General features: G+C 40.6%; 1 protein-coding gene across 9 annotated transcripts in view; it reads left to right on the top strand.

Moving 5' to 3' along the window:
* DCDC1 (doublecortin domain containing 1) overlaps nt 1-8,997 on the top strand; it is a 358,252-nt gene extending 349,255 nt beyond the window's left edge. For 8 of the 9 annotated variants that reach the window (XM_036220547.1, XM_036220543.1, XM_036220542.1 and 5 more), the window contains one exon: nt 7,814-8,184. In XM_036220547.1, coding sequence (XP_036076440.1) covers nt 7,814-7,876 — 63 coding nt within the window. In that variant the 3' untranslated portion in view covers nt 7,877-8,184. Of the gene's footprint in view, nt 1-7,813; nt 8,185-8,222 lie in introns of those variants that run through there. The other variant, XM_036220546.1, reaches the window with a different exon arrangement.
* Nucleotides 8,998-22,761: the final 13,764 nt, after the last annotated feature.

Here is a 22,761-nt window from a genome sequence, read left to right as displayed (position 1 = left end):
GAGAATATATGCATTATATGAGGCAAAAGACATGTAATATATATATATATATATATTTAATAAAAGGATCGAGGGAGATTTTTAACAAACTTAGTTATCGATCCTATAGAAAGAGAGGAACTTATCTGTCTATTTCTTCCTGTGATGAAGAAAGAATCATTTTTTAAAAACAGCAGTGACAAATCAGAGTTTGGTTTCTGGTGCAGGTGGAAAATTTCCAGAGAAATGCTCTTTTCCCCTCTCTTCCTCTAAAAGCCACTCACAGCTCTGTCTGAATATAAATTGCAACCTGGCTAGGTGTGTACAGAATGGCTCAGCTGGGCTCACTCCTCAATCCACCACTTTAATGTGATGCTAGAAGGCAATAGATCATTTCTACTGAAGGGGGCTCTTGGTAATCTGTGCAAAAGGCCCAGTATTTACTCCCAGTCTGCAAATCAGGAGGGCTGCATGAATAAATTCCTGCTGCCTCCAACACCACTAAAAGCAGAGCACACTGAGGTGAAATTTCACATGTTACATCCACAGCGATTTGCCCTTTTGCAGACATTTCCTCTACGTGTTGTGCGGTGTTAGAGATGTGAAGGCGTTCCAGAACAGCTTTGTGATACAGAGGAGAACAGGACTGCATGTGACCCCCATTTTGCTTTCCTTTTTCTCTTTTTTTTTTTTTTTTTTAACAAGAAAGTCAAAACAAGAAGGGTTAAGGACCATGCTTCCAGTTGGAAAGTGGGCCAACTGGATTCTTAACCTGCTGAGCCTCTCCTTAGAAAGACTGGATCACAATCCCCATTAAACACAGAGCTTTTTTATTTATTTATTTATTTTCAAAATTTCTTGAAAACAGAGGCATTTCTATAGGTGCAAAAGTACCTATCATTTTGCTGCCAAAGATAAGTTGATTTGCTATGAAAATGGCATAATTTCACCCTGGATCAAATGTGCAAATTCCTGTGAAGTCTTCACTGTTGCATGTGAATACGCCAGAAGCGAAAATTGGTAATATCACACACAACGCTATATCAAGCACCAGGAGACATAAGGCAAAACTCTTAACTGAACTTTTCTATTACTAGTAAATGGAATTTTAGATGTAATATAACAGTCATCAACACATCACATTTTACCAGCGAGGCAGCAACACTTACTTTGTTGGTGATGGCTTGCCCAGGGTATCCTGACAGTTCATAGCCACTTTTAACTTGGACTAAGAACAGCCCTGTACTTTCCTTATTTTTGAACTTCTTTGGTTGGCTGGAAGGTGGACTGGGGAGCAGTTACTCCACCTTCATCAAGGATGAAGACTGTTGCAATTCTCTTCAGCCCTCCTGGGCTTTTAATAAACCCAGTCATTTCCTTTGGGGACATGTTTATCGAATTTGAATCAGCCTCATATGTATAAGTCACATTTCAATATTTTTCTATCAACTGGAAACCATTTATTATTAAATACTATAGCAACTATCTTCATGTCTGTGGCTTTCTCCAGAAATTTATTTCCTGCTGGTTCATAAACACCCTTAAGGTGATCCAGATGTTAATGAACAGCATACCAACATTTGCGATTGTTCTCAGGAGAAGGACTTTTCTGGATGTTTCTTCCCCACTTCTAGCTTTTGTTGCCTGATTAAGTGTTGGAGTGAAGTTGCATGTTTCAAAGCCAGCTAACCAAAAGCAATATGCCTGAATGTTTGACAGACATTTTGAGATTAACTTGACAGCATTTGTAAATAAGAAGCATTTTATTTGGGTACTTATGTCAGCTTTATAAAACAGGACCCATTAGTAGTAATTCAAAATGCAGAAGTAGTTTCATAGAGCGATAACCCTGAATTGCCTTTTAAAATCTTGATTGTTCATAATAATAACCAAATATTTTTTGTGGGTCAAGAAAACAAAGCAACAAACAAGCAAACAATAACAATGGAAGATAAAGATAAATCTGTTCTCTTTCCTGAGAGAATCACTTAGAAATTGTGGTCAGTAGCTGTTATAGCATTTGTGAGCTAACCTTTAATAATAGCCCACGTGTGCTGAGTGTCATTGAGATTTGTGATTCACCAAGGCAGCACGTTCTTTTCTGGCATCATTTGGAAGAGAATGATCAAAACCCACAGGTCTGTGGTACTCTAGATCACCACAAAATCAGATGCAAATGTCCTCAGTTAAATGGAATTTGGTCCCAACAGTGTTCCTCAGTTGTTTTTATTAAACCGGTGGCTCCAGATCCTTCCTGCTTTTGTGTACATCTCAATTCCCTCCTGAGGCTAAGTAAGCAGAAAGAAAGAGCAGCAGTTTTGTTCTCAACACAATAAACTAGAATTCTGCATAAGTGATCTGGTTTGGGGCTGCTTGGCCAGAAGCAACTGCAGAGTAGGGTCAACAAAGACCACTCAGGTGAGTGCTGGTGAAAGTAAAGGGACAGACTGCTTAACGGTGGACGTTCAGCGGGGGCCTGCTGCCAGCTATAGTATTTTCTGATTCTTCAAGTCTGTAATATGAAACTGCTATCAGTAGGCTGTCACCCTGCTCCACATGTGCAAATAGAAATATATGAGGAGGGAGAAAGTGCTTATGCTTATAGTGCAACTGGAATGGGGAAGGGAGGAAGAAAGGAAACAGGAAACTCTATTTATATGGCAAGTAAAATGGTGATTCTGAATTGGCTGTGCTATCACTCATTGTCTGCAATATCCCTGTGTTGGTTTGGGGGTAATATACATTTCAGTCAACCGCTGGATGCATTAGGTCTTGGCTTATCAGTCCTAGAAGTTTTGAACTTGGGAATTGATATTGGGGTTTTAGGCTGGATGTGGATATTTAAGAATATCACCTCTGTCAGACCACCTGAGACAGCTGGGCAGTCGATCTCTAGGTGCCACCACCAGCAGCTTTTGTAAAGAAAATTGCCCAAAGGCACACTCTTTTTACATAACCCTGCAGACTGCACTGGAGAGGAAAGGAGGGGAGGAAGACACCCTCAGAAACGTTGGGTCGTTGGGTCGTTGGGTCGGTGCCTGCCCAAGTATGAGGTTTCATTATGTCACTCTTTCGCCTCTTCCTCTCTTTCTTCTCTTGCCCTGCCTTTTGGCTTTTCTCACCACTGTCTTCCTTGCTTTTCTCTTAAATTTATAAACAATCCTCTCTGGAGCCATCTGTGGATCAGCAAGGGTGCTTCTTTAGTATGCTCCGCAGAATTTAATGTGTGCAAGAATCAGCTGAGGAGCTTGATAAAATACAGAGTTTCAGGCTCAATCATAATCTTATCCTGTACACCTGAGGTGGGGCAGGGACTGAGCATTTAAGAAGTCCCTGGGCTGGGGAGTGGGAGCTCGCCACACTGAGAAACTGACCCAGGAAGTTTGTGCCTGTCAGCTGGATATGGCCCAAGCTCTAAGTACCAGTTTCAAGAGCACTGTGGACCATTTTATTTTTGTGTTAAGGGGCTGTGAAGGCTAAGAAGCACAAAGAAGTCAGATCTTGGTTGTGTGTGTGAGGGTTTGAGTCTAAGTGTCCTCACGTTTACTCTTCACCATTTTCTTGAGAAATAATGGAAACATTCTTGGGTTGGGACAAACCACCCAGAGACTGTAGCCAGGACCCAGATGTTGGATATGAAACAAGTGAGTCCGAGGTGCTGAATCTTCCCGTGTTCATGAAGCTGCCTTCAGTACTGATAAAGTCTTGCTATTTTAATGGTCACAAGAATAATGTCAAGGCTAGGCTACATTTATTGAGGAGCAGAGTTATTCTGAAGGTGAGGGAAATCACCAGCTTCCTGGAGTCTTCTCATATATTTTTATATGTACAAAGAAAAAGAGATTTGGAACAGGTACTGGGGTCCTATTTGCCAAAATGACCCTTTCTTCAATGAAGGAGCATCTTGCTAAGAGAGAGGCTAAACCTCTCTGCTCTACGTTTGCTCTAAGTCTAGTTAATGTGGAAGCTTAAGCCACCTGCATCCCTGGCAGGCTCATCTAAGAGCATGAAATTCCACAGGCTACGATTTCACTTCGGTATCAAGTGCTCTTAGAAAAAATTAATTTTCAAGCTTGTTCGCTTGTCCCATAAATGAAATTCATATAGGTCGAGAGACAGACACGTTCCTTAGATAACAGAAAATACAAAGAAGATTAGTTTTTCGAGGAACTAATTCCTCTATCAATATAGCCAGGCGCTCGCTGTTCTGGGTGCCAGGCATGCAGAGGCGAATGCAATAGGTATGTGGCCACTTGGATAGTGCAGATGCCTCAGTGTCGGAGTAACGGGTGAGGTGGGTGGGAGTGGGGTGGGCAAAAGTCAGATTCTGGAGGGCCTCATAGGTCACGCAAAGGAGTTTGGAGTTTTCCTTTGGGAGTATTTTGCTCCCCCCAAGCCCTGCAGTCTCGGTTTTTGTACCCCTTGATCACAGAGATGTGTACCGCTTCCATCCTAAATGCTCCCTCGGTTCCCCCCAAATCGATTCTTCTCTCTCACTTCTGTACCTTCGCATGTTCTCCTCCTCCAGCTCTTTCCTGGGCTCTGCTCTCTGCCATGTGACGATGCGATGACATGTCCGCAGTCCGCAGCCCAGAAGAAGGCGCTCCCCGGAATCTGATGGCGCTGGCGCTCTGTTCTCAGACTGCCCGCCAGCAGACCCATGAGAAATACATTTCTGTTGCTCGTAAGCCTGTGGCACTTTGTTATAGCAACCTGAGCTAACACGTGCCTTATCACATCAGTCCATAGAATATTACACAACTTTCTCATAAAACAAGTCTTGCACTTGTTTGTAAGGCAGTGTAGACTGATTAGATTTTCTTTATCCGAAATCAAATCAGAACAATGCTGATTGTGATTCCTTCTTTGCTAACTGGAACTTTCAAAACACTCCCGAGGCCTGATAGAGTGGAAAACACTCTTCTCTCATCAGTGCCCAGAGGGACCCTGAACTGCTTGCTGCCTCTGCTGCAGGCAGCCCGGCTTCGAAGGGAAGACCCGTCACCCCCTTTCACAAGTGTGATGATTTGTGGCTGAGAAGGGAGAGTCTGCTCTCTGAACCACATGCCCCCTGGTGCAGGCAGGCTAAGGAAAGATGAATGGCATTATAAGACAGACATCTGAATGTTTCGTATTAAATTAGTCCCACAGAGCACCCAGAATTCTCATTCCATAAATCACAAGGTAAAATAAACTCACTCCCAGGTTAGATTGCTGTGACTTTGGCCCTCCGTGTCATAGATAATCTGAGAACAGTTAAACATTTGTCTGAAATAGTAATAATTTTCAGCATATTTACTCAGTGGTAGAGGTGACCCAGACTGATCTCTGTTGCCAGAAACAGCATATAAATGCGAGTCAGCCAATTTAGGAGATTTCCAAATAAGAGTCACTGCTCCTTACTCGCTCCACTTACTCTGAAACTGCCACAAGCTCCTTAAGGAGCTGCTCTGCACTGGGGCCGGCGAGGAGCAAACTTCAGCCCCTCCAGAGAAGGTAAAAAGTGCTGACATCCCCCACCCCTGTTCTAATTGCACTGGCGGCACAATTTTGAAATCCACCTTTACCTTGTGTTGGTCTAAGTATCATAGAGCTAGGAAGGACCTTGATTCCACCAAAGACGTTTCTCTTCAATGGCAATGGCTTATTCTGAGGATGTTTTATGTATCCTTAGATCTATTCTGGTTCTCCCGTTTCTAAGCTGACACTGTAACCACTGGGGACATAATAGAATGGAAGGAGCAGCATTAGACTGAGGTTCAGAAGACCGTTAAACTTGATGCTAACTGGTTGGGGGCCCATCTAAACTCCTGCTTCCTCTTCTATAAAATAAAGAAAGTAGACTTTCATTTCTGAAGTCCCAGCCAACTTTAAAAGTGATTCTGATTCAGTAGCAAGGTATGACTGGGCAACAAGAGTGGTAGCCGGAATTCCAGTTGACCTTGTGAAGCCTCTCTTTGCAAGGGCCTTTCTCCAGGTATCCACTAGGACCTGCATCCAGATCACTCTGACCCTCAGAAACCCAGTCCGGATTTTATCAGAACAACAGAGGGGGGGCAATGGCACAGCTTAGTAGTGGCCAGAGACTGAAGGTGGTTCCACTCCCAGGGAAAGACTTCTGGGCTTGGTATCAAAGGCCTGGATTGAGTCTTGCCTCCTGCACTGTTGGACAAGTACTTTGGTATGAGGATCGAATGAGAAACATAAACGGGGAAGTGCACTAATACGGCTTAGCGCTTCTACACATGCCGTGCACCAGGTTGGCCTTTTACACTGCTGTTGTCTGTTCCAATCTAATAACCACCTTTAGAAGTAGCTATTTTTTCTACTTTTACTTTTCCATTTTACAGATGAGGAAGCTGAGCTTCCGCGAGGTGAAATATCTTGCCCGAAGCCACCAGCCAATAAGTGGCAGAGCTGGTATTTGAATCCTGATCTACTTAACTTCAAAGCTCATGCTTTTTCCATTTTATCACCCTAGAAAGCCTTCATAAGTTTTCAATGCTGTAGAAATTTCAGGCATGGTTATCGGTGATTCTAAAAATGAGTTCACTGGCCTTCAACAAGGACTAACTCTATGATTTAGTCACTTCCCGCCTGGAAGACTTCCCTGATGATGGCTAAGTATGGCAAAGTGAGTTATACTTTGCTCAACTCGAGGTGGAAGGAGCACTGTCAAGTGCGTGGGAGAGACCCTCACCAGCTCATTGGGACAGCTATCAGGGGTCTCACTTCTTACCCAGTGGCTGTATTCATTTGTATATTAGTTGCTTGGGCTGCCGTAACAAACTACTACAAACTGGGGGCTTAAACAACAGAAATATATCGTCTCACAGTTCTGGAGACTAAAAGTCCAAGATCAAGGTGCCGGTAGGGCGGGTTCCCTCTGAAAAGTGTGAGGGAAGGATCTGTCCCATGCCTCTGTCCCAGCTTTTAGTGGTTTGCAGACAATCTTGGCATTCCTTTGCTTGTAGAATCACCACCCGATCTCTGCCTTCATCTTCACATGTCATTCTCCCTGTTTGCCTGTCTGTGTTCAAACTTCCCCTTTTTTTAAGGACGCCGGTCATACTGGAGTAGGGTGAGCCCCTACTAATTACATCTTAACTAATTATGTCTTAGGATCATCTTAAATAATTACATCTGCAATGACCCTATTTCCAAATAAGACCACATTCTGAGATGCTGGGGGTTAAGACTTTGACATGTGAATTTTTTTTGATGGGGGGGGGCACAATTCAACCCATAACTATCAGTGAAAAAAGTCCCAACCTTCAACCACACAAGCACTTCATCTGAGCACAAGTGTTCTGCCATTAAGATCACAACGTTCTTTCTTGATGGCATGTCTCTCTCCCTTTTATGTCTTTCTTGTTTCTTACTAACACTGAAGTGTGATATTAATGGAAAAACCATTAAAAAAAAAAACTATTATCCTATGAGGTAAAGTGAATGCACTCAACTGTAAAAGGAAGACTTATCGATCAATTTCAGGTAAACCTTGCTTGTCTGACACTTTGCAGCTCAGGAATGTGTTTTTATTGCCTGGCCAGATAGTTCAGATTTCCGGTCAGTCTTCGTAAAGACCCCTTTTATAACATTGATAAAATTTTATCACAGAGCTATGAAAACAAAATTAGATTTCATAACTCACATCAGGCCTTGAAAGGGATGCCTCTATAAATTTTACAAACCTTATCAAGTTTTAATGAACCTGTTCTGATAAATATTTTTAAAATAGCAACTTCCACTGAGCTTCATATATATGTATCTGTGTATATAAATAAGTCTGTGTATGTGAAAAAAATATTTTGTCTCTCTCTGTATCTTACAGGAAAGAAAACTTTCTTCACCTGCTTATAAACAGAAGACTGTGGCAGAAAGGCCAATTATTTAGTTTGCTTTAGTTTGCTCAACGCACTGAATTTAGGAAAACCCACTTCTGTAAAAGAAATCTGTGTAGTTTATTTAAAAACTTAGTCCTAGAATTTCTCCTTCAAAACTATTGGAGTTTTCACCAGCAGATTTTACAGAATTACCAACACTGATAAATCAGCTATAAATTATCCCTAGATTCCTAATAAGACATATTGTAATCAAGGGCAATGCTAGCCATAGGGATTTTATATTCTAGTAAAATCCTGTATACATTCTGTAGTTTTCTCCAGTCTATAGAGTAGCCTGTTGGGAGGAAAAAAAAAAAAAGCATATATACTGAGCACATGTTTCGTGTCCCCAATTAGCCGGCAAGTACCTAGATGGCAGAGACCTTTGGGACAGGGCTGTCCCACAAGGACTCAGGAATAATGCCCAGCAGTCCCACTGCCAGAGCAACGTGATGGTAAGATGAGGTTCAGCCATCTTTCACTCTTGTGCTGGACCACAAACCGACATCACAACTGTACAACAGGAATAGAGGGTCTGCTTCATAGAACATCATTCCGGTCAGCTGCGCAGGAGCTGAAATCCTCAGAGTCACATGAAGTGGAGTTATAGTTGGATGGTCCTTTCTGCTTTTCAGAGGCAAGAAATGCTTCTCCAAACTGTACAAATGAAATGTCATGATGTAAACTGGGCATCTTACATTCTTAACGTATGTCTTTGGTGACTATACATTTTGGTTTCAAATGCCAAGTTTAAAGAAACATCCAAAAATTATGTGAAATTCCTTATAACAACATTCAAAACCTCAATAGTAGAGAAGTTTTCAAACTATTTGGGTTCACATACTTCTTTGAGAATCTTTTCAAAGGCGTAAACTTACAAAATACATGTACAAAAAAATGTATTTTTTTCATACCGTTTCATGGAATTCACAGGCCTACCTGGAAAACATCTGTGAACCTTCCAGTAAAGAACTCTTGATGTAAGAGAAAGCATTTCTGATTTCCCTGATCTTTAAGGTTTGGGAAACATAGGATCCAAACTCGCAATGAAAGATTTCAAAATACAAGCCAGATGAAATAGATTCTAACTTTAACTGTGGTTAATATGTTATCTTGTTATATTCGAAAACAATAAACCATGAAGATTCCTTATTATCTTGGAGTGTGATTTTTGCATCTATGAATCTTAAGTGGGAAAAGACAAGGATATATCCACTTCTTCAAACAGTGTTGTTAATTTGGGGCATTCCTTGGAGAAAACACTTATTACCTGGAAGAAAAAAGCTAATTAAGTCGACATTCCTTACCATCACAAAGCCATTTTACTTGCTGCTCTTACAGGCAGAAGGGAATACATGCTGTTTCTCTCTCTCTGTCGGGGGAATAATGGGGAACACTGATAGCCCTGGCAGCTGGGCTGAAACTCGGCAGACGCGTGGCCGCCGATGTCTGGAGCCTACCTGGAAGTCAGTGCTACCTGTTCTTTGAAAAACAGAGTACCTTGGGCTGGAACTCCCCACCGTCTCCACTGCTGTGCTTTTTAGTGCACGTATCTTTTATATAAGATGGTGACGTTTCCACACGTTCAGAGAACTTTCTGATCATCTTATTCCAAGTCATGTTACAACAATACTTTGGTTAATCTCATCAAAGCTTACCATACTCTTGGTCAGAAATACTATTAAAATGCCCTTTTAACTCTGGTTAAGGTATTGTTGAGAAACCTCCTAAAAACTGTTATATTTTTATAGGAAAAATATATCGAATGATGATTTAACATCACTGTCCTTGGCTAGAGTTCTCAGATTAGAAAAGGACACTAGGCTAGGAATCTAAGACACCGTCCACTTCTGCTCTATCTGTTCTCTGCTTTGTTCCCAGAGCCCAGCACGGTGCTTGGAACACAGTAGGGGCTCATTGAATCTTTGTTAAATATCCAATGAGGCTCTGAGTTTCTGCCATGGATGTGCTTCTTACTACTCATGGGACATATCTGTTTTCTTATCTGTGAAATGAGAATAACATTTTCTTCTACCTCCCGAAAAGTTTTTTTTTCTTTTTTTTGCATCAGATGAGACAAAGAATGGAAAATCATTTTTCCATTTTTTTCTAAAAAATAGTCTTCAAAATTAGCCACATGATCCCAGACAGATATAAAAGAAATAAATTCCATTGTATTATTGTAAGGAAAAGAAAGCGATCACAGACTTAGAATTCAAAATAAGATATTTTACTTTATATAATTTTAATGCTATATTAAAATTAGAGGGACCACCACACCCCAGGCCTTAATGCATCAAAATTATGAGCTTGCCTTCATTCATGAATTCAACCTAAGACATCTCAGAGCTGCCTTGTGGCCAGTAGGGGAGGGGTTATATGACACTCATGTTTTAAGTGGGGAGAAAAGGACCTTCTGATCCTCAATGGCGGGGGTAGGGGGGGAATACGATAGTTAAAAGTTAGTAAAAATTATTTTAAAGGAGTGCTCATAACAGACATTTTTAGGATTGTGGTTCATTCAAGTCCTCGAGAAGAAAGGAATACCCCAAACCCAGAGGAAATCAGCATGATTTATTCATGTAACATATTTACGGAATTCCTGTGATATGCTAGCTCTGCGCTGGGACCTGGGGCTGTAATGCTGAATGAGACAGAGTCTTAATTCTCATGGACCTTACTGGCTTTGGAAAGGCACGCAGTCAATAAAAATGGGAAACAAATAAATAGGTAAGGAAACAATTAGAGTGAGACGCTATGAAGGAAAGAACACCGGGTAAAGGGATAGAAAGTGATGGAACAAATCGAGGCTCAAATTCACATAGCTGTCAAAAAATATTTGCTCAGTGTGTAAATAAGTGAATGGTGTTATAAAAAATATCATTTGCAGAGGGTAACAACTGTAATTTGCTACTTTGAAAGCACAGCTTTATAGAGTTTGGGGAAGAGAGCAGTGGACTTGAAGTTAGTAAATAAGGAATTACGTCTGCTATACTCATCAAACTGTGTGACTGACCTTGGGAAATTCATCTGTCCTGTCTGTGTCTTGAATATAGACTGGCAAACATTATCCGATTCATCAGAAGACTCTCAAGTTTTAGACATGCAGGATCTGACAAAGACAAAGTATAACAAATTTTGAGATGACTTCAGAAATGTTATTTCTATTTATCTCTCCAGAGGCTCAGGGAACATCATCATTATCATCACTGCCACCACCTCCACTGTCATCACCAGAGTTGTCAGGAAAAGGAAGAGCTGTGCTGTAGGTAGAATCATAGGTGCTGGAGGCGATGGACCTTAGCTGGGAAGCTGCCCACTGTCTATCAGGCACTATGTTAGTTCTTTACATTCATCGACCTACCAGTATTATTAGATCCATTTTGTGGATTGGGAAACTGAGGCTCTGATGTTAGGTAACCTGCCTGAGTCTCACAGCTAAGGAGGGGCAAAGTGAAGCCTGATGCTGAAAACATGGGTATTAAACCTCTACACTGTTGACCGTTTGTTCACTTGAGAAGCATTTATTTATCGAGGACCTACTATGTGCTAAGTACTTTGTTGGTCAAGTTAATTTTGGCACTAAGCAGGTATCCCTTCAAGAGAAGAGGAAGTGCATAGGAGAGAAAAAAAAAAAGATGAATACAAAGTATACATACTCTGCTTGTTCCTTTGATTGAACTCAGGAGAAATTTTTTTTTTTTTTTTTTTTTTTTTTTTGCTACCACTCTCTGAGCTTCTGGAATCTCTCTGTCTGCTCTCTGTTTGAACTTGGACAAATATAAAACTTATATTTTCTCTGTTCCTGGAGCTTTCAGAATCCCAAAGCATTTGGTTTAGATTAAATCCGTTGACCGAGGCATTATAATACGGCTTCAACACAGATGATCCCATCACCCGTCGCCTTATCTAACCTAGCTGCTTATTACAGTAACAGACTGCGCTAGTCTGGGGCAGGGGCAGGGCGAGGGGGTGGGGGGAGAAGGTCACTCAAGTTTAGAGGCCACATGTACACAGCAGGGTGGTGTCCTTTTAGAATCGAAAGGAGTAGATTCATAAAATCCAACCAGGAGCATGTGTGTGCATACAAGCCTTTTTTTTTTTTTTTTTTTTTTTTTTTGCCTGAATCTAAATTATAGAGATTTTAATAGCTTCAGTAATTAGACAAGTATGCAGTCAACCCCATTATGTTCCTGTGTAATATCACACTCCCCAGGGCCCACCTTCCCTGCTTGCTGGGCTCCCTGCATGGGCCTCCTTCCCCCTTATTTTCTGCCATAGGGAAGCAGTTTTCTTTTCAAAGAGCTCACTGTTCCCATTGTTTTTGTTCCCTCAATCCGGAGGTTGGATTTGCTTTCTCAGGGGTTTCACCATTGCATTGCCCGATTGCGTAAGGAAAGGACGGAGCCGGTCTGGTCGTTCCTGTGCGTGCCCCGCCGTGCCCGGTGTACGCTCGAAGTGGCACGGTGGCTGCCACAGCGATTGGGAAGGCACTTAGCGGGACGACTGGCACAGAGGAGACGCTTAAAAATTGTTTACAACGGAGTCTGTTTTAAAAACTCTGTTGTTCAATTATTGACCTTAAAGGAAGCAAAACAAAATGCCTTGGATCGCTATCTTAAATCACGGACTCCTTTGTAGAAGACTGCCTTTCTAGCCCCTGATTGTCTTTCCCTGTTTTCTTCTTTCTTTCTATGTTTTGTAACTTGCTATAATCCATGGCAATATTTCATTTTATCAGCATAGATGATCTCCTTGCAGGTGCTGAGGGCTATATCTTAAGATATATTGTACATCTTGGATTTTCTTATTGTTTCTTATTGGTGGTTTGGAATTAAGGACAGGATGTGCTCTATTACTAAAATAATGCAGTTTATCTAATCAAGAGAGTGACGTTTTCCATATGCATAGACATATTTTTCTAGGGGCTGTCAGAAAGCAGCTTTCACCACCATTTGTTTTTCGGTGTTTTCTTCGTGAAGATACTCCCAAAGAAAGACGTCTGGACTTTAATATCCTGAGGTCACCTTTTCCTATCCAGTCCCTCCACACACACACACACACACACACACACACACACACACACACACACACACACACCCCAAATGAATTAACTATCTTTCCTTCTGAAAATTGTCCCCTAAAAGCAATTCTAGAAGTCTGCGAATTTGGCCTCCAAACTGCTTAGAAAAAAACAAAAAAAAAACCAACAACAACAACATAAAATCTAAATCTTGTGATTGACTTTATTGTAATTGGCAAACTGATACTTTCTTTTCTCTTTAGAGTGAGCATTGACAGACATAGTGTGGGTCATGGTAGGAGACTTAGAAGTCAGAGATGTTTTCTAAGACTCTATCTAAATCTTTTCTATAGAGACACATAAAAGGATAATGAGCTGAGGAATTTCTAAAGGATTCTCACCATTTACAACTCAAATAAATCTAGTCTTAAATATATGTGATTTTTAGGCTCTAATGGCTAAAAAATGTGAAAATAAATATCTTGCTTAAACAAGTAAAGACAGAAGGGGTATACGATGAACACATTAGAATGCATGAAAGCTGCCTCTGCCATGGCAGTTTCCTCTAAAAGAGAATGGCTAATTTGTACATGACATATCCTTGTCACTCCTTGGGAGAAGCGCTGCCCTGGGAGGAGCCCAACCCATCTACATTTGGTTCCTGGTCAAGATTGATTCCAGATGTGGGAGGCAAGTGCTAGAAAGGGTTTGGAAAATGGAGTGGAAATGAAAAATCCCTCAGGCCATTTGAGTGTTGATGACAGATGAGGTAGGTATTTTCAGGTAACTAATGAACTTGCTGGGAGCTTGGATGGTGTTCAGTCCAGTAGATGTTTAACAGGCAGGAAAGACCCAGCTGAGACAGCATGGCTGCCCTCACGCACCGAGAACAGGGGAGAATGTGGAGTCCTGTTGGTAATACAGAAATATCAAAAGCCGAGACAAGGTTACTCTGGAGCTGAATTGAAGTCTTTTCTTAAAACTAGTTCATAGTTTGTAAATACATGTTTTTTTTTTAAATTTTTTAATGTGTGATTTATTATGGTTATTTCATTATTTGAGGAAATATTGAATAAGAGTTCACTATGCATATGTCAGTAAGGCAAAATAAAGGGGAGAATGGTGGACTGATTATAAGTTAAGATTGTGAAGTGAACCAGACTTAGGTTTAAGTATTGACTCTACTACTTTCTAACTCGATTTTGGGCAAATTGTTCTAAGCCACAGTTTCCCTATCTTTAAAATGAGCATAATAATATTAGTATTTATTTTAGAAGCATTGTTGTAAGAATTAAAGGAGGTGATGTACATAAAGCATTTAGCCTAATACTCAATTAATGCGCAATAAATGTAAAGCTAACATGATAATTATTCTTGGAATGGCGATTGGACCAGCAGGTGACACATAATCCCAGCATGAAAGTTACATTCTAGCAGTGGAGATGTTAACTCACTCAGGAGCCCTTTATACTATTAATAGATGCCTGCTATTTGCAACTTTAATACTGATATTTCAGTTAGAGTTCTTGATTGCAAGCAACAGAAATTTACTATAGACAACACAAGCAACCAGGAGATTGCTGTAATGATAACAGGAGGCTCACAGGATTGAAGGAAGGCCAGAAGACAAGCCTTGGAAATAGGAAGCCCAAGAAGCTGAAGGCAGGAAGCAGAGCAGGAGATGCAGAAATCTTCTGGTACCCAGGGAAGCCAAGCAGGTGAATGACTGTCCATCACTACTTTTAGACTCAGTCACTAGTTCAAAATTCCAGGTCTCAAGGGAAGAAATCATACTTGTTTGGCCAAGTTCAGGTTATGTCCTTAAGTCCTTGTTGTATGGGGGGTGCCAGGGAGAAGAAGAATCTGTAGATTAGTCAGTCCCTGAAATTGTACTCCTACCTCAATCACAGACATGAAGGGAAACTGGGATGATATAAAGAAGGAAAATGTATCCTGGTAGCCAAATCCCACAAATGTCTATTATTACTGATCCAACCTTCTATAATTCATTCCACAGAATTTTCTCTTTGTTTTAAGCCTCATGCTTTGAATATAATGATAATGTTGCTCAAATCACGTTACCAGGTTCTAAGGGTTGAAGAAGATTTAAAGATGACTGCTAGTGTGTCTTGAGAGAATCTATAAGAGAAAGTAGTGTCCAGGTTTCGTCTTCAAACTCTCCTTCTGTGAGACTTAGAAGGCAGGTTGCTGAGCATGTTATAATACTCTATGAAAAAAGACCAGCACACACACACACACACACTCTCTCTCTCTCTCTCTCTCTCTCTCTCTCTCTCTCTCTCTCTCTCTCTGAAAAGGCCAGAAGGTTAAAGCTTGGATTGCCACATACATTCTCCAAGTTATTCACTACACAAAGAGGGCCTAGCTGAGAAGGCACGTGGGGGCTGAAATTCAGTCTTCACGCCTCTCACCACACCTCTGCCTAGAGGAAGATCTTTCTTCCTGTAATTTTCATGAGGACTACCATTTTGCTGACCACAGCAACCATGGTGTTGCATCTGCCTAGAGAGGATACAGTTTTTAATTTGCACAAAAATGCTTTAGTGACTATGTAGTGGTGGTCATCACTCAATCCCATACTGCCCAGGAGAAAAGGAGGAAAGGAAGGAAGCAGGAATGAATGCCTCCCTCCATCTCTTGCCTCGATCACTTCTTTTTTACCCTTCTTTTCTTTGCCTTAGAATGAGAGAATCTCAGAAGTGAAGGAGATTTGGACAATCATCCAGTGCTTGAAAGTAGCCCCCTCTCACTGCCCAACATTATATCTATGATAACTGGTAATCCAGATTTAAACACTTGCACGGGTAGGAAAATTACCGCCTTCCCAGACAGCCCATGCTAAGGAAGATTCTTCCTTATGTTGATCTGAAATATATATGCTTGTAACTTCTATTCACTCTAATCAGTTCTGTGTCTGGGGCTATATGAATCAAGCCATTTAACCCTCTTCCACATAGCAGGCTTTCAATAGTTGAAGTCAAATGTGGTACTTCTCCAAAGCTGTAACTTTCTCACTTAGACCTCAGGCAACATATTTCATAGTATATCTGATCACAAATTCTTTGAATTCTCTTTCATTTGTCATATCATAGCCCTCTTACAATGTGTTATCCAGAAGTGAATGCAGAATCCAAGCATCATTCAAATAAGCTCACTTTACTTATGATATTTAATTCTTACATTTAATCAATGATTCTGTTATTGTTCCTATCTACAGATAAGAAAATTGAGGTTCTGAGAGGCTGTCACTCACCTCGAATTCTCACCACTAGTAAGCGGTCACAACGGGATTCAAATCAGATGTCCTTGATACCAGAACTCAAGCTTTACCCACTTCACTAGACTTCTCTAATGTAGTTAAAGACTCCATTAGTTTTTTTTTTCCTTTTTTTTTTTGCCATTCCTCCTGACCTGTTCTCACCAAGATGGCACCAGACTTTGACAACCTGGCTGATGACCTGCAGCAATAGGGCTATCATTACTAGCACATTTCATTTGCATAAAACATTTTTTTATAGAGATCATACTGCTGGATCCTAAGACCAAGACTATATCAAAAGTAGGAGAAGGTTGTGGGGACGTAGGAAATGTCTGGCCTACATTTTTATTAACTCATTTTAACTCAAAGCATCAGGTTGCTTTTTAGATTTAGATTTTTGGAGAATTTTGATGTCATTTTCCACAGAGTGGATTGAGGGAGCCAAAGAAGAATCGACGGTAATTATTGCTTCAATCAAGGTGACAGAACAGCAAGAAGTTCAGCTCAACCCTCTGACTTCTTCCCTTTCCCTCATGTAATCTTGGAGAGTTATCGGAATTAGGGTGTGCACTGAATTCTCCATTTGGCGGACATCGGTCCCAAGTCTTTTTCACAGCTTGATGTCTGGGCCCTATGGAAATGATTCAAGCACTCCATGAAAGGTGAGAAACTCTCAGCCAACCCCACGTGAGTACAAAGAATTTTCCCAAAGCCCCACAAAAGCAAGATGGTAAAATTTATCTGATCTTTAGTCGAAGGGAAGATCAAACTGCTTCAACAAGTGTATTGTCATAGATGCAACAAGTTCCCTAAGAGTCCTGGAATTCTGGAAAAGGCAACGAGCTCGAATCATCTTAGCAGAGTTCTCTTTGGCCTTTAGGAACAGAACAGTCAATTCTGTTGGATTGCCCCTAAGAACACATGGCTGAAGTAGTGACATAATTCTAACTGTAAAATTAAGTGACAAAATCCAGAATGTTCTAAAGGAGCATCTCTCTGCTTCCTTCAGTTTTGCTCATTATTCTATCTCAGTCCCTAGCTTAGGGCTTAGCACATAGTAGATAGTCAAGAAATGTTCTTTGAACATTAACCCTCACTGAGTGAACATAGAAGTGCATTAAAGATGCCTAATCTTGTAAGAAGTTGTGAAACATAATGTACCTTTTTAAATTATCTACTTCAAATTCTAAAGTTTGATTTTTTTACTTGCTCCACATCATAGTCAACTTAGATAAAACAGGCTTTTTCTACCACCACTAACTCAAAACCAAATCCTTCAATACCTATATTTTCTGATACTCTCCCTTTTCAAGCTAACCTTATGCTGAGTATATAGTTAACTTTTTAAATTTGGAGATTTTACTAGCTAATAGGATTTGTCACTAGGACCCAAATTTTAGGAAGAAAATGCCAAATTATTACTCATTCAGGAACAGCTTTACTTTTTGTATGCAATTTAGTCCACTAGGTGGCATCTCAACATACAGAAAGCTGGATCAAAGCGTTAGAGATGAATCCACTATACTGTTTCAAAAATAGGTTTTAAATTACATTGAACTATATGGTTGTAATATTATTGAAACTCTCAGCTTTTGTGAACTGGAAGACTCAGTGGTGAAGGAGCTATGTTTCCGTATTAGATAAGAGGTTCTAACAGATCCCACTGGCCTTTCTGATGGAGTACTGTTTTGAAATCTTTGCATCCAAGGGAACAAAAGTTGGAATGGAGACACTCTTATCAGGTAGCTCCAATTGGTATGAAGTGTGATAAAAATATATCTCAATAAAAAATTAGCAGACTATCTGGTATCATTTAGGCCAGATTTATAAATACAGTAAGGCCCTGCTCTATCCTTCAGTGTTTCTGGGTTAAGGAAACACCCCTGTGGATGAGGAAGAGGATACTCCCAGCATAATCCCTCCTCAGGTGGTAGCTCTGATATTAATGTGAAACTCTCAACAGTGGCCTTTATCCTATTTGGATATCTAGCCATTGGCTCAGAGAACATTTTTAAGGCCTTCTGCCATCTTTCAAACAATAAAAGAATCTTTAATTTAATAGCTATGTGCTTTATGAAGTAATATTTTATTTCCATCTAAAATTTTTCAGTTCTTAGAACATTTTACACACAGATCCTAGAACTTCTAAAGTCTTCCTTGACTTTCTAGTCCCGGGTAAGTTGCTCTTCTCGCGTGCCTCTATAATATCCTACATTTCTGCTGTCATTGCCCCCATTACACAGGACCGTAACTACCTGTTGTTTAGTACTTGTCTCCCCCTCTTGACTGTAAGCTCAACAAGGACAGAGAGTGTGACTGTCTTTTTTCACTGCTGCATCCCCAGGGGGTACATAACAGTGCCCAGTACTAAAAAAATACTTGCTGAATAAACAAATAAATTTCTAGAGAAGAAAAGAATGTGTTGACTTCTAAACTGAAAAGGCTTGAAATGTTTGCAAGGGCCACTCTATAACATACAATGCAAAGCTACTCTTCCTCTCCCTGTATTCCCACAGATTCTGATCTCAATTATAATGATGATTCTGGCCTTTTGCTTTAAATCACCACTAGGAGCAAGTAATGTACAAAGGCTGCTATCCAGAAATAACTCTTGGCTGTTCAAGCATAATTGAATGCATTAAATTAAATTAATATTTATCAACTACCAGTAGATATCAAGAACCAAAATTTAATGAAACATTTGGTATTCTACCCTCACCAAGGTGTCCCCATCAAAATATCTTCTCATCTTTCTTTAATTAAATACAGATGGATATACAGGAAATAGTATACAGTGTATTACAAAAGTTTTTTCATGATTTTTGTCACAAAAGACAACATTGCAAACAGGACTGGAACTTTTGGCTGCTTCTGGAAAGGAAATTTTATAAATGAGGCTCTGTAGCAGAGGTCATGAGTTTAGGCTCTGGCATTAGACCAACTGGATTGTAATCCCAGCTCCACTGCTTCCTGTCTTGAGACCCTGAGTATTTTACTTAACATCTCATGAAGCTATATTTTTGCGATACATCTATCGTATAGGGTTTTGGGGAGGATTAAATAAAATGACGTGTATAAATACTTAGCACAGTGGCTGGCCCATAGCAAGAAATCAATAAACATTAGCTATTATTATTATTATTTATCTGAATAGCCTTTCTTTTAGAACCCCTTTGTATCAGTGACAGCCAAAATGAATATTCCATAGGCTCTGTCATACATCTTCAGGTTCTATCCATTAGATTCTGACATTGTAGCTGTAAATAATTATGAATGAGCCCCAGGCATGCCTCAGCGTTATGCATTTAACTCAGGAGCCTGAGAATGATGGTTTACCTCCTTTTACCTTCTTGGACTAGATTTTCCTCTCTATGATTTCCAAGATTATCTGTCTAGCCACTGCTCCCCCCACTTCCATTTTTCTATTCACCCATCTGTCCGCTCATAGGCATTTATTTACTGAGTCCTAGGTGTTGTTTATTCATGGATTCTACCTCGGAAAGTGTAATCCAGAGGGAAAGGTGAAACATGGCACACACATAACTATAAGAAGAGTTAGGAAGTGATGACGGTTAGAAAGGACGGCCATCACACAGTAAAATTCAGAGGAATTAGAGAATCACTGTTATTTCTCCACTCACACTATGCGCGCATATAGATACTAAGATGCTGGTGAAGATACAAAAATAAAAAAAATAAATAAATACGGAAAAACTACTGTTCAGATGCATAAGGAATTTAGAAACTTGGAGGGAGACAAAACTAAAGCCATGAGAGATTTCAGGCTATATCACAGCCTTTAACACCATGCCTAGCCCTCAACAAACCTTCAGTTAAAGATAGAAATAGCTCATAGGGGATCTGTTTAAACAAACAAACAAACAGACAGAAAGAAAGACAGACACCCTTATGTCTGTATAAAGATCCTTTGAAGGAAGAAAATAAAAGCAGCTCTTTGCGCCTTACCACCAAGAGCAGGAAAGGCCTGGAAAGGCAGACAGAGGATGTTTTTGTTGTTCCCTATAACACTTGGCTTCTTTACTGGTTTGCTAGGGTCATAACAAAGTACCACACACTAGGTGGCTTAAACAACAGAAATGTGCTGTCTCATAGTCCTAGATGCTAGAAGTTTAAAGTCACGGTGTCGGCAGGGTGGGTTTCTTCTGTGGGCGGGCAAGGAAGGTTCTGTTCCAGGTCTCCCTCCTTGGCTTCTGGATTGCCATCTTCTCTCTGTGTCTTCACATCCTCTTCCTTCTATGCATGCCATCTCCGTTTCCAAAACGTCCCTTTTTATAAGGACATAGTCAAATTGGACTAGGCCCCACACTAATGGCCTCATTTTAACTTGATTATCTCTATAAAAACCAAATCTCCAAATAAGGCCACATTCTGAAGTGCTGAGGGTAAGGACTTCAACATATCTTTTTAAAGGGAATAAAATTAAACTATAACAGCTTCCAAGAACTGAAGATGTGGTCACCAATCAGTTTACCAAAGCCATTGCTTAAAATGATGCCCAATTATCAATATCAGTTAAGTTTAAGTCGGCACATATTTATTAAATGCTTGGCAGGATCAGAAGATACCATTAGATGCTGAGGTAACACACAGATGTAATGGATATATGGACATGGTTTCTGCCTGCTCAGTCACAGGACTGTGTCAAGTGGGAGAGATGAGATGGGATGGGCATAAATAATCATGCCACAAGGGTTGATGTGGCAAGTTCTATAAGAGCAATGTAAGGAAAGAACTGTGGGAGTACATAACAGACAAGGAAAGGATTTCTGGCTGGGAACACTGAGTAACGTTTCATGCAGGCAGGGGCATTTCGACCAGGCTTTGATGGATTTATAAGATATTAAAAGATGATGTTGGCAAGAGTACAGGAGCAGGAAGAGCTTGAGCAGAGATATAGAGTAGGGAGATTGGCAAATGAATTGGAGTATGGTTGAGTTAAGGTTGCTTTCCAGACTTTATAAAAACATAGAATCCTTCTCGAAGAGAATTCTATGTAGACCCACAAAATGTTTAAAGCAGAGCTGCTCTGGTCTAAAATCCTGGCTTCTTTAGAGATCCAGAGAGCACAGCTGAAACCCCGGGGCTGGGGACTAGAGCAGTAAGAAGTCAGCCTGGAAAGGCAGGGAGTGGCCAGTTTTGGACATCCAAGAGTAGCTGTGGCCCTGGGAACGACCAAGTTCATTACAGGAGTTCCGATGAGAGAAGTGACTAGACCAGACTTCTCTGGTGATGACATATGGGATGGGTCAGAACAGGGAGAAATAACTGTCTCGAAGTAATATAGGTTTAATAAGAAAATTATATATTATTATGCATTCAAAGGACTATAAAAAGTGACTCAATCTCCAGCCTTGGTTCTTCTGAGGCTTTTTGTGGCAGCCTCAGCTGTTAAAGAGCCACTCCAAGTTTCAGCAAAGAGTATAGATTTTGTATTTCATGCAAAATCAACCTCAGTTTATCCATGTTGATATCAATGTGGTTGAAAGCATGGGATTTCGACTTGACCACACCTGAGTTTGAGTTCTAGCTTCTACCAACGTTTCTTAAACCTGTGTCAATTTTCTCATCCACAAAATAGAAAGTTATATCAACTTCATATGATCATTGTGTGGATTAAGTGAGGTCATACATTTAAAGCATCGAGCATGAGGCCTGGCAATAGTTGGCATTCACAATGTGATTATTCTGCAAGACAAATTAGCCAGCCATGCTAAGGGGATGCCAAGTATACATAACAGAGACATTCATATTGATACGCTTGCTGGGTTTCCCTGGACACATCCTTCCCTTCGTTGAGCAGAGTCTCTGCTAGCCGAGGCTCGTTACTGGGGCCCAGACCACATTTCTCCATTTAAGTCTCATCTTTTTTTTAGTAGAGACCACTCAGGTTTCTCTCTCCCACATGCTGATCTACATAGCTCATTTACTGGGTTGAGTCTACAAAAGGATTCGTAGGCAACAAAAAAGAGAAATTACTTTGTCCACACTATCAAGAAGCCTGCTTTGTGAGTGCTATCAAGACGGATTGTGCAGCAAATTGGTGAAGGCCACACAGCATGTCAGAATGTATGTACAGTAATTGAAAAGTATTACTTGCACACTTCCAGTACCTGGGCAATCTACCGGCAGACAATGGCATCAAGGGATAAACTGCACCATAAAGGATGGATTCCAGCTGCATCCAGGACAAATGTCATGCACGTGCCTCGAGGAGTATAGGAAGGGCACCGACTACACTAATAGTTTCCAAGGGAGCTGATGTCCCTGTTTTCCATGAGGCAAAGACAAGAAAGGAACTTTATCAAAAACAACTTCTGTGCTCACATTTTCCATTTTTAATTTAGCTCAGCATTTTAAGCTTCCTGAGATGCCCACCGGGAGACGCACTACTGGATCTCACTCTGCTGTTTCCTGAGGGTGTCCAGAGTTTCCATCCAGCTCTTCTGCTGATCTATAAACCCCACCCCCAGGATTCGAATCACCAGTTTCATCCAATGTCTGCCACTTGGCTGGCAGCTGCACCATGTTTAAACAACTACCAAAAGGATGGTAAAGTTACTTTCAGAAAACTG

The sequence above is a fragment of the Rousettus aegyptiacus genome, unplaced genomic scaffold (genome assembly GCF_014176215.1).
Source record: "Rousettus aegyptiacus isolate mRouAeg1 unplaced genomic scaffold, mRouAeg1.p scaffold_m13_p_5, whole genome shotgun sequence".
Lineage (NCBI taxonomy): Eukaryota > Metazoa > Chordata > Mammalia > Chiroptera > Pteropodidae > Rousettus > Rousettus aegyptiacus.
The sequence above is the reverse complement of the archived record's forward strand: the minus strand, read 5'-3'. Positions and strand labels throughout refer to the sequence as shown.